Source organism: Drosophila albomicans, chromosome 3 (assembly GCF_009650485.2).
Source record: "Drosophila albomicans strain 15112-1751.03 chromosome 3, ASM965048v2, whole genome shotgun sequence".
NCBI lineage: Eukaryota > Metazoa > Arthropoda > Insecta > Diptera > Drosophilidae > Drosophila > Drosophila albomicans.
Window position 1 is genome coordinate 558213 of NC_047629.2, and position 12050 is coordinate 570262.

General features: G+C 37.9%; 2 protein-coding genes across 3 annotated transcripts; one reads left to right on the forward strand and one right to left on the reverse strand.

The window, feature by feature from the left end:
* The first annotated feature begins 1728 nt into the window (after positions 1 to 1728).
* LOC117570619 (uncharacterized) lies at positions 1729 to 5981 on the forward strand. Of its 2 annotated transcripts, none has more exons than XM_052004267.1 (6): positions 1729 to 3032; positions 3974 to 4145; positions 4200 to 4677; positions 4777 to 4962; positions 5067 to 5597; positions 5654 to 5981. In XM_052004267.1, exons 1-6 carry the CDS (start codon positions 1887 to 1889, stop codon positions 5934 to 5936), a joined length of 2796 nt encoding a protein of 931 aa, XP_051860227.1. In that variant the 5' UTR covers positions 1729 to 1886; the 3' UTR covers positions 5937 to 5981. The 2 variants fall into 2 exon arrangements, with proteins under 2 accessions (XP_051860227.1, XP_034108272.1); XM_034252381.2 differs by having other exon boundaries at positions 1730 to 3032; positions 5019 to 5597.
* Positions 5982 to 6224: 243 nt separating this feature from the next.
* Positions 6225 to 8654, reverse strand: LOC117570132 (elongator complex protein 4). Its single transcript, XM_034251597.2, has 4 exons — positions 8432 to 8654; positions 7377 to 8350; positions 7072 to 7306; positions 6225 to 7011 (listed from the first exon to the last, which is right to left on the reverse strand). The coding sequence occupies exons 1-4, from the start codon at positions 8580 to 8582 to the stop codon at positions 6908 to 6910; spliced, it is 1464 nt and encodes a 487-aa protein (XP_034107488.1). The 5' UTR covers positions 8583 to 8654; the 3' UTR covers positions 6225 to 6907.
* Positions 8655 to 12050: the final 3396 nt, after the last annotated feature.

Sequence of the window (12050 nt, forward strand, 5' to 3'; positions counted from 1 at the left end):
TCCAGGAGGCAGAGCCAACTCTCTCTCTAGCTCTCTGAGAATTTACCATGCTCTGATCAAAAGTTTCTGTTTGATGAGCGTACTTCAATCGAAGCTAACTTCGTACTCTCTGTTTATATATGCACTTTTTCCTCTCTCCATCATTTCCTTTCTCTCTCTCTCTTCAACTCTATCCCTCGCTCTTTGTCTGCAGCTGCAGCCAAATGGAACCGCTAGTAAACAAAAGCAGCAATATCAATTGGAGATGGTCAGAACACTGGGAAAACTTGTTCAACGTGTTGTGCTGTGTATATTTTATGCCCGAGAGTGACTCCAAGATTTCGATGAAACCTGAAAATATATATTATATTTAAATTTATAAGTTTGAAGTTTTCGTTCGTTTCGTTAAATAAACAGTTTAGAAATACATACATATGTACTTCAAATATTAATTTAATAATAATATTAATATAATAATATTATTAAAATCATTATTGTTATGCAAAAAGTTTTATTTTGAAATTTTTTTTATTTTAATGATCAGATTTCATCGCTTTTCTCAAACATCTACTTGATGTACATTTAATTAATAATAATAATAATTACACTATGTGTACGTCCCTTACATATGTTCTAGTATAGTGCTATAAAGTTTTTAACCTTTTAAAAAAGTCTTCAAGTAACCTTCGCAGCTACTTAATGTGCTGAGCTTGCTCTTTGTCATTTTATTAGAAGCTTCTTGTTGACCTGTGCAAGCACACACACTTTCGCTCTCCCTCTCTCTCTTTTTAAATTCGTATATATTTTGTTCTCCCTCGATTTTCCACTCACTCTCTCAATAGTTTTTCCTCTAACTCTCTTTCTCAGTGGTTATCTCGTCCACTTTACCGTTGTGATCCACATGGCGCTCGCATTTCCGTTTGCCACTGCGCAATAATGTTGCCCTGAAGTCCATCAAAATTATTCATTGCTCCATTCTCTATGCTCGCTTTTGGGGTCAAAGCTGTGGGCTACTTGCATATGGAGGGTGGGCGGCTAATTGACGGCACCGCATCTAGTGGGAGTTGCAGCGGCAAAGATGACTCAGCATAAGTGAATACTTGTTATCAAATTTGAAGAAATTGAGTGCAGGGGTTAAGGGGCCGATCAATGAACTTGAGCATTGGACGAGTGGAAATCGTGGGGAAAGGGAAAGTTATTCTAGAAATGGTACAAAATTCTACTATTTTAGAATTTCAATTATGAGCTATTGAATCCCATATTGACCATATTAAAAATTTCTTATAAAGTGTTTTCACCTTGTACCTAAGCTAATAAAAAGTGTTAAGTTAATTTAAAATTGTATTTTTTTAATTTGGTAAAAAAAATTTATTTAAACTTTTATTTCAGTTAATTCAAGCTAGTGTAATATAAATTTCATAAAACATTTTATGAAATTATTCCTTATAGAAAACCATTTTAAGTTCCTGATAAACTCCGACAGATATTTAGAGAACTATTGATGAAATTAATCCATAACATCTTAATATGATATAAAACAATTTTGATTTCCGGATAAACTATTAATTTTAATGAAGATTTTAGTTTTATTTATGTTTTTGCACCAAAAAAATTATTTCATTTCAGGTTGGTATTTAATGAAAAATGTTATAAAGTAAAAAAAATTGTTTTGATGTTTCTCAATTTGATTATTAAGGAAAATACGTGCAATTTCTCGTTGAGACTATAGTCAAACCAAAATTGAAACAAATCGACTCATTTATATTGACATTTACATATATTTTGCATAGGAAACGGAACACTAAAAAAGTTGAATAGATTTACATTTCAGTTATTTGTAGGTCTTATAGGATTTGTAACCACACATTAGTATCTCTAATTTTGCAGTAGAAAAGCACCTCAATGAAATGGAAACTCACATGGAAAATGGCGATAATGTCGAAATGAATAATATGCTGTGTGATCTGATAGATATCCATAAGGTGAGTGGCAATGAGGATGCACTACAGCGTGTCCTGCGAAGCATCTACAGCCTGTTGGACAGCAACAACGATGTCAAGTTCAGCACAAAGCTATTCGATAAGCTCATCTCAGTGGTGATTGTCGATCTGGGCGATGCCAATGTCACCCATGAGCGAATCGCCAAAGTGCTCGACGCCGTCAGGATACATGCACGACAATCTCCCGCATCCGGATCGTATTTAGTCCGTAAGCTCTCGTCCATAGCACTGTGTGAACCCACTAACATAGGGGGTGGTGATCAGCTGGTGCCACTGCATCCATATGCTGGCCAGATAATGGAGCATTTCTTGGATGATTTTGTGCGAGAATTGGGCTTGAAAACCGCCTGTTCCCCGCAGCTATTTGTAGTACTGCAACGACTGCTGCAGTCGGAGTTGGGAGAAAATCGTAAAGTGGCATATGCTATAATGCGAAAGCTGTTGGGAATTGTTGAGAGGTGCAAAGAAAATCCGGGGACATCTCAGCTGGAGGCCATGCAGTGCATGCAGCCCCATTGGACGGCGTATATAGTGATAATGGAGCAACTGGAGAAGCCCGAATCGCATTTGGTGCTTCCCATGCTAAGTGGCAATCTGCCACGATTTGTGGCAAGCAGCTATGATGACAATTGGCTTCGCTGGCTGCGTATTCTCTACATTCGTCTGCTCGAGAATCAGAATACTTTGGTCGTACGCTGGACCATCGAATACCTTCTTATGTACTCCACCATTAATGAGCTGCGTCGCGTGGACTTATTGGATTTGTTTCTCGACTCCACCAACAAGGCGGAGTTGTATGATGCTGAAGATTATTTTCTGCCGGAGGTAAATATTAAGATGTTCGTCCAGAATAGTGGCACCTTGCAGTTCCTCGAGGCTTTAGTGGCCGTGTCCTGGCAGAGTCTGCCTCTGCTTCATTGGCTGCGCAGCATGCAACCACGACAGCCGCATATTTCCAAGAGTCTGTTGCTCAAAATCTGTGGACGCATCAAGTCTTTGCAACATGAGAACCTACGCTATGAGGCTCAAAACAGAATGTTTGACATATTTGAAGTGAGTGCAAAACCTTAAACCCTAAACTCATATACCACAAAAATACTAAAATAATAACAAAGGTTATTTTAGGTTTATTGATACAGTAATGCATTCAAAATATGTATGTACATATGTAATAGAGTGCAAAATATACCAGATTGTCAGCCAAAGCAACTAAGACCCCCAAGTAGGCGTTTTCCATTCAGTATGTATCATGACTCTATCTATCTTTATTAAATAACATTTCTTATACGATTTTTGTCGATTTGCGAGTCAGAATTTGAAACACACTGTATCTGTCTGGAAACAAAACAAATGCTGTCGAAAAAAAATTATATCTTTATCTCTTATAGTCTCTGAAATCTTGGTGTTCATACATCTCGGCTGTTGACGCTCTTGATAAGGTGGGAGATGCCTGTTACATACATTTCTTGCCGGCACAAAGTTATGATATCCTTCTACACTAAGGTTTATGGGGTATAATTAATAAGGCTACGTTCATTGAAAATATTCAAGGAAGTATTTCTCTTTGAAAACCACTTAAAACTTTACTCAAGTGGGCTCCGACCATATAAACTATATACATATATTATTGATCAGCGTTAACAGTCGATACTTATGTCCGTATGAATCACTCTCTCAGAGACTATGGCAAATATACATAAGTGGCAAAAATGGTTGCTGCTATTGGGTCTTAGTTACTTTGGTTGACAATATTTTGTACTATATATTAGTTTGATCGCATTAGTATATTGAAATACCAAATACAGTCTTAAGTATATTTTAGTATTTTCTCAGTGTATTTTTTGGGAATCTTTTAAGGATAATACCGCCCTGTTTTGCTTTTATTGAAAAGTAGCGGGTATCTCATAGTCGAGCACACTCGACTGTAGCTTTTTCACTTGTTTTTCAATTAGCATAATTGTCACAAATTATTTTAAAATGCTTTATAATTTCAGCCCACAATCGAGAGTTTATCGCTTGGCGATTATATACAGTTTATAAAGGCACTTTGCGATAGTTTCTGCAGGGATCACAAACGTTTTACAGCAAAAATCGCGAGTTGCACAAATATTTTGGATGAAATGGTTTATTTCGACAAATCTGTTTTTATGATGATTTATCGCGGAGGTACTAAATTTTTTTTCCAGTTTTCTCAAAAACTTACTTATAAAATACTTTTAGATGTCAATATTGGAATTGAGCTGCACAAGCAAATGAGTAAATTGCCAAAGGTTCAACATGGTTGGTGGCGTCTTTTCTCGTTTTTCTTCAGTTTAAAACTGGAATTGGAAACTGAAAAATCTGAAATACTCAAATTTTATCATAAGGAATACGAGCTAGATATAGAGATATTTGAGAATATGGCGGACCTCAAAGATTTGCAGCGATATGTGAATGACAAATTGAATTGCGAGTCTGAGGAGGAAATATCTTTTGTTATGCATCGATGTGTCGATTGGTTCACTACTGAGAAAATCACGAAATGGTCACAAATTGAGGAACTAAATTTAAACCCGCATGAACTCGTTGCTCAAGGGACAATTCTAACTGTGCAGAGAGTTGCATCCTTATTGAATGACGTTGAATCACGATTCAATGATGAAAGTATTCTGAAGGTATTAATGAACTTTCTAAGACAGTATCCGGATAGTGTTTTAATGTGAGTTGATATATTTAGTCAGTTCCAGGGATATTTAATTACTTATATTACGCATAATATCAAATTATTAATTTATTTCATCAAATAAACTTTCCACAGTGCTGCGGGTCTTGTTAAATATGCTGCTACTTTTATGCCTCCAGAAGAAAGTGAGCAAATCTTGAGCGATGTGCTTGAAGTCAGCCAGTTCTTGAACTTCAGCGTTGTGAGTTGTATAAAGAGTGTGCCGATACCACTGATAATCCGAGGAATCATTTCGGGCAGTCCTCTATCTGGCGCTAAGTGGTATGTACGCTGGAGGTGTATAAGCTGTATAAGCCATTCTCAAATACTTTCAACAGCATCGAATATGGTTATTTGATTAGTCAGTATAATTATTTTTTCACAAGCTGCCGGAAACGGGATAGCTATATAAATTTTGTTATCGATCGAAGATCAGACATTATCGCAGTGATCGATGAACTCTTACGCATAAACAATCAGATGGTTCAGAGTAATGTGATTTACCTAGAAAATTCGAAGGATCATCGTATTAAAATGCGTATTGCCAGAGCCTTGTTGAGGATTACGTTCAAGAATCCGGGCTATTGGTCAGATCAGTTATGGGACGTAGTGCTAGCATTGGACGAACATGAGAATATCAAATATATGTTCGAATGTCTGGTGGCTCGATGTCTGCCTAGTGTGGATGTGTTGTTGAATCGACTAATTCAGTTAGATGCTCTTGAATCGAGTCAGCAGATCTCCCTAATTTCAGTGCTGCACATATATTGCTTGAACAAGTATAATCACGTCAAACCGGAGCAGTTGCAGAGGATTATTGATCTGCTATTACCGCAAACAATGAGCAACGATTTCGAGACTCGTCTGTTCACCCAACTAATTTTACACAGGTTACTGCAACAATTCGAGGATAGCAAGTAAATATGTTGAAATCTTAAAGTATTAATTCTAAGTACTATGTAAAAAATTATAGTATAAAGCTGCCGGGCGTTACAAATATGAAGAATGCCATTGAAGGTAATCTGGGCGACAAACTACAGGAATACGAAGATGAAGGTCGACTTTTACTACCCAAGATTTGCTATCAGACTCCAGATGGTTTGCAAGCAGCAGACTTCATATTATATATGACCTACGCACCATGTGATGAATACTTTGCCGATTCCTTGCGACCCAATATCAAACTGAAATCAGAACTGGCCAAGTTTCGAAATATTGTTAGGGAAAAAGGGGAAATACAGTTCAGCTTGTCTTAATGACTGTACATTCAGACATTAAAGCCTTTTTGTTTGACATTCAGATATATATATTTTTTTTGTAAAAATTGCAAATAGTCCTTTGTGATGCTTTTTGTTCTCCTCATTTAACTGGATCAGTTCTGTTCGTATCTATAAAACCATTTTTTAGTAAACCATAATTAATCATAAACTGTCCAAAATTCCATATAATTTAAATTAAAATAAAACACTTAATATAAAGTTGAATGAATTATAATTGAACCAAATAAAAAATAATTTGTTAATTAAGTAATCGAAAACAAAAATATCATTTGTACTTAATAAATTGTATTATAGTAAATAAACCAATTCATATAAAAACTACATTAAATAAAATTTGCAATGGCTTTTTGTTGTGGTTTTTTAATACATACATAACTACATAAAAATATTTATAATTTTGCTCGCATCTCGTGTTCTTATTCGGTTTTTTTTTGTTACTTTTTTTTTCTTGGAAAAATAAATCATATTCGCTCGAAACATACACACAATATGGGAATTTCTTTTTTCACGCATTCAATTTACACATTATATAAGTATTATCTATTTTAAATAAGAAAAATCTTGTAAAATCGGTTGTACTAACAGCGTTTCATACGGCTAAAAGCCGCTAGATCGCTTTAAATATATGTATATGTATAATATATTGTATATAGTATTTGTATATGTACGTGGTTGTTGTAATAGCTCCGCTTTCAGTACTTTCAATTTTTTCCTGTGGGTGATTACATTCATTGTGTTCCTGTTCTGCTTAACGTTGTATTATTGTTGACGTTATAGTTTGGGCCAAAAAAAGACTTGGCTGTTTGTTGTTGCACATTGGAGAAAGATGGGTAGAGGGGTGTGAAGGGAATAGAGGAAGGAAGGAAGGGAATCGTGAAACAATCAACAAATGTTTTTTTTTTTGTGGCAAATGGCAAAGACCACAATAATATCGGGCCAAATAGCTACTAGAAATCCATCGATATATTGGAATTGATGGACACACCAGAGCTGCAATTCGGTGTCCCCAAAATATCACCAGCTGCTGTCTTCTCCGATATCTCTTGCAGATCTGGAAGAGGGAATTGCCATTGCTTAAAATATTGATGTTAAAATTAGCTAAGCTACTTACCAGGCGGCAGATGCATTTTCTCAATGACAAACTTCTTGCGGCGCAGCTTAAATGCCAGATCCGTGGTCTCCGGCATGTGCACGGCCAGCGTATTAAGGGCGGTCATCTTGTGCAGATGCAGCAAGCCGCTGTACTCTTTGAAGGCTGGATGCGTTTCGCGGTCCGAACCGGCAAACGATTCCAGCTCAATGGCATAGTCAACCAATTGACGTATCTTAGGCACCAGGCTGGTATCCTGTATAAATAATTAAAGTGAGCAGTTAAAACAGTGCTTGTGATTATTAAATAATGAGTTCGCGACTTACGTATTTGGCTATCAGATGCATGGGCATCGTGATGAAGCAGACAGAGGTGCAGTTGCGCACACAGGCGCGAAGGACGGTAAGGAACTTGAGCAAGTCAGATGCAAAGTTATCGTCATACCACAAGGGGGAACCCAACGAGGTGAGGCAGATACGGTATAAATTCTTCTGACCACTCATGCCCGAGACACAGCCCTCGTCCTGAAGCAGTTGTTTCAGCTTGTTGAGGAGGCGCCCGTAACGGGGATTATAAAAGAATTGTGATTCCACGGACGGGGGCTGAGCTTCCGGCGACGTGGTTGTTGCAGTTGTGGTTGCGGTTGTGCTTGTTGGTGTTATCGTGGTGCTGCTGATTGTATTATAGGCAGTGCTGCTGTTCATTGCAACGTTATTGTTATTATTATTGTTGTTGTTGTTAACGGCAGTGATGTCGCTATCGGCTTCAGCTGGCACTTGAACTGCTGCAGGCGCAGGTGGCAATACATCGGCAATGCCATCAACGGGCGGTGGTAGTGGCTCGCTATCCAACGATTTGCTGGAGCTAATCAGATCATCGTTGTGCACAACAACGTCCGAAACCTTGTAGCTAGGATCATCCTCCTTGGGCTCCAGCTCCTTGTGGCTGTCATCCCACACGGTGATTTTCGTAAAGTAGAGCATCAGCGAATCCATGTGCTCCATCAAATTGAAGTGATGACCAATCTTCGCCGTAGTCTGCTCCGAATTGACGAGCGGCAAATCATTGTACCTGAACGCAATGCGCAGTCCATTCTTATCCGCTGGCTGCTTATTTGCCTGCTGATCCTGGCGCAGATCCTGCTCCACTTCCTCATCGGTCAGCGGTTTGGGCAGACGACGCAACACTTCCGCTGGCAAATCGTCCAGACTGCCGAGGAATATCTCCTGGTTGGACTCCACACCTTCGGCCAGGAAGTATTTGGCCAGCACCTTGGCGTGCGTCATAAAGCGATCCTCCTCTGCACAAATATAACCACACAAAAGTAATCGTGAGAGTATTTACGGTGAATGTCTCAATTGCGTTGTCGTTGCTTGCTTACCAATCAGGCATATCGAACCGATCGGCAGACCACCGCCTAAAATTTCGTCAAGCGACGGATTACCGCTTGATGTTATCACCTGTGCGGTGTGGGGGCTAGTGCGGGTGCCCCGGATTGGCTTTTGCACGGTCCGTTTGCGAAAACTCATCATGTCTCTGCGATTTTCCACTCTTGCGTTTCGTTTATCAATTCTCTTTTTGTTTGCCGGGAAAAAGAAGACAGAATGTCAACGGGGGAAAATGCACTAAAAATGCCAGCAAAAAGCATCTTTTTATCGATATTTCTAAATTTAGTTTATTAGTTTAAACATCGATTTATTTGCTAATTATCGTTGTTTTTGGAAATAAAAATAATATACATGGATTGTAACACATAATTTATATTTATTAATTTCTTAATAAAAGTTATAGTTTAGTCTGATAAAACATCTGTTTAAAATAATCAATTTTCGGCGGATGAAATATACCAAAACACAGCAGGTTTAATCATCATCAAAAACATCTATTTATTTGAACTTTTCGAAAATGTACTTTTTCTATTTGATGTCGTTGTTCAATCGTTTAATTATTAAAGATTCAAATAGAAAAACGAGTAATGTATTTTTGAAAAAGTATATTAAACCATTTACGGTCTCACTGTGTCGTGTTAGCGGAGATTTCCACCACTGGCCGAATGTGATACAAGTGTCCTAATTTGTTATACACTAGCGGTACACAGTGCAATTAAAACTGTATTTCAAATGAATGAAGATTTATATTGTAATTAAGATTAGAAAACAATGAAATTGTTTTAATATATTACAATTGAAAACAGCTGTATCTCAAAGGATTTCCGGAAACCATTTAGCAAACCAAATATCCTTTAGTTTATCCTTTCGGCGTGCACGATGGCTGACACGCCCTACGTTGCATTTAGCATTTAAGTGAAAGGATAATTGGGCCTTCAATTCAGCGGCTGTCGATTTAATTATAGGCTTCGCAAGAATGAAGTGTCTAACAAGGATGATAAATGCAAGTGAAATTCTGGGTGTTGAGGTGCAGGGCATTAGCAAAAGGATTGTCCACATTGTAGGCAGTGCGGCTCCAAGCATAACAGTAAAATGCAACAGAAATCCCATTGGACATTTCCCAGAAGGCAAGAACACACGCAACATTGGGCGAAAAAGAAAGGATAACATCGAGCAGCAGCTAGAATATGAAAAAGGACACTGGGCAAAAAGGACATACACAGCCAGACATCAGTCGTCAAATGGCGTCGTTGTCTGCGTGGGAAAGGCAAACAGCAAAAAAGGACAATAAATTATAGCAGCAAAGGGCCACAGGACAATGCAGGACAATAATTATTGACTGCACTCACACATACACACACCCTCATGCAGAGCAAGAGAGAGGTAGAGAGAGAGAGAGAGAGAGAGAGAGAGAACGAGAGAAGAAGCGCAATCAAAGCAGAATTGCAGCAACAAGAGGCGAAATGTTTGCCAAAGGATTGCATAAAGCGAGTTCTTCTAGGTCTTGTGTAATTTATGATCAAGCTGACCAGACCAGCATGGCTAGCGACAGCTGCCACGCACCACCCGCGGTCCAGCAAGATGTGGTCAGTCTTTTGTTTGAATCCTTTGACTCCATTGTATGCTGCGACCCCGTTTGGCAGTCCTTTTAATTACAAATTTATGTGGCATGGCCAATGCGTTTGGTTATGGCATTGGCGCAGGCGCAGCGAATGCCACATTTGACTGGGTAATAATCACGCGGCAGGACGAAAGGATATGCATAGTGAAAGTGTGTGCGGCATGCCACAACACAGCACAACAACATCTGGCGCACTTTTAACTTGACGCTCGCGCGTCAAACAAGTGCTAAGGACCTTGCTGTGGAGGATACGCATACACTGCTAGTGAAAGTAATGTGCATCTGCTGTAAAGTTTGTTTTCTAACAAAATACAGAGTTCACGGCATTTTCTTTTGCCGGCGCTATAAGTTATAGCTAGTTAATGTTAACAATTTGTATCCATACTATTGTATCAATTTTATTATAATATTTATTTCATAACTGTTATACATACATATGTATAAATACAAACATTTTACTATTGTTAACTCTTTGTAACAGCATCAGTAAATTATTTATTATTATAATTTTAGTTTTTATATATTTTAGTATTTTTCTTAAAATGCGTTTTTCGAATTATTTTAAATTGTAAATATGGAACTTTAACATTATGAGCTAACATTATGTTTTATCATGAAAATATTTTTGCGTCAATTTTTAACTTGTTTTTAATAGGTGTACAGAGTAAAAGCTTAGTTAAGTTCTGCAAGAACATTATCAAGCATTAAGCTTAAAGTTGCTAAAAAACCGTCAGTCTGAAACTGCAGCAATTGTTACGAAATTGTAAGCGTAATCTGCATATATAAATCGATTTAAAATGTGGATTTATTCAAGAACTCGAGCTCCAAGAGAAAGTGTCTGGTCGCGCGCCAGGACTCGCGCTGCATGTGTGATAAATGGTTTATCCTGCAGGCAGCTGACAGGAAGTCAAACGACAAATTAACTCGCGGCGCACATTTCGATTTTATTTTTATAGTCGTTGACATTTTTTTTAATGAATTTTTGTGTGCGCGTTGCGAGCGGCTTCCACAAAACAAAGGACATCATTGCACTCGCCTGCAGTGTGATCCATAAAAATTTGTTGAAAAGCCTCTATGGGGGAGAGCAAGGGAAAGGTATGAGTGTACTTTAAAAAAAAAAGGGGATTGAGACAGGCTCTTAAAGTGTTTCAAGTGCGTTCATTTAGACGACTTGAAGTGCAAGATGATGTCTTTTCAGGGGCAGCATACCCTATATTATAATAATATATGCCAATTTTTTTTCTTATGAGCTTATGTGTCACCTGGAAATAAATTCCTTTTGGTACAGAAAGTAAATTATATAAAGAAGAAACTTATCTTGAATTTAAAAAAGTCTCGAATTTTTAAGCTTCATTCTATTCTGGAATTTCGAACACTGCTTTAGCCAACTCACAATGTAAGCTTAAATTGTAAAGATGAGAAATTATTCTCTAATTCTTATTTTTAAATTTACCCATTAGAAAATCTACAATTTACATACATATTTACGTAATTTTAAATTCTAGAATGCATATATTTTTTGGAATATTTGCGAATTGTATTGTGCAGGACATCTGTTGGTCGATTGTGCCTAATTTTTGATAATATTTTTTAGTGCTGTTGAGTTTTTCATTGATTCGAAGTTGTCTTGTTTGTGCTTGACATAGCTTCAAGTTGAAGCTGCAGGCGCAACATGCCACACAGGACATATGACACAGATGTACATAACATTCGCATGTATGCTTACAGGTAATTTTCAGGTATAAGCTGGCCACGCCTCCGCTTCCCCATCCTAACGCTTTTTGGTCCTAGGTGCTCGCTCCATTTGATTTTAAGCTACTTTTTTTTGTTGTTGTTTCTTCTGTTGGACATTCGTTGTGTTGTATCCTGATGCTCTGGTGCTTGGGTCGTCGCTAGGATACCCTTTTGCTTTTAAGGCAGCCATCCGCCTGTTATTTGATGCCTTGTTAACTTTCATCTGCTGCTGCCGAATAGTGGGGGATGGCGCCAGG

What these genes read in the sequence shown, in the direction of transcription:
- LOC117570619 (XM_034252381.2), top strand. Translation starts at nt 1,887, where the DNA reads ATGGAAACTCACATGGAAAATGGCGATAATGTCGAAATGAATAATATG. An exon ending in TATGATGATTTATCGCGGAG is followed by an intron (nt 4,146 to 4,199) that starts GTACTAAATTTT and finishes AAATACTTTTAG; the next exon opens with ATGTCAATATTGGAATTGAG. An exon ending in TATCCGGATAGTGTTTTAAT is followed by an intron (nt 4,678 to 4,776) that starts GTGAGTTGATAT and finishes AACTTTCCACAG; the next exon opens with TGCTGCGGGTCTTGTTAAAT.
- LOC117570132 (XM_034251597.2), bottom strand. Translation starts at nt 8,582, where the DNA reads ATGATGAGTTTTCGCAAACGGACCGTGCAAAAGCCAATCCGGGGCACC. An exon ending in CGGTTCGATATGCCTGATTG is followed by an intron (nt 8,351 to 8,431) that starts GTAAGCAAGCAA and finishes ATATTTGTGCAG; the next exon opens with AGGAGGATCGCTTTATGACG. An exon ending in GAAAATGCATCTGCCGCCTG is followed by an intron (nt 7,012 to 7,071) that starts GTAAGTAGCTTA and finishes TCCCTCTTCCAG; the next exon opens with ATCTGCAAGAGATATCGGAG.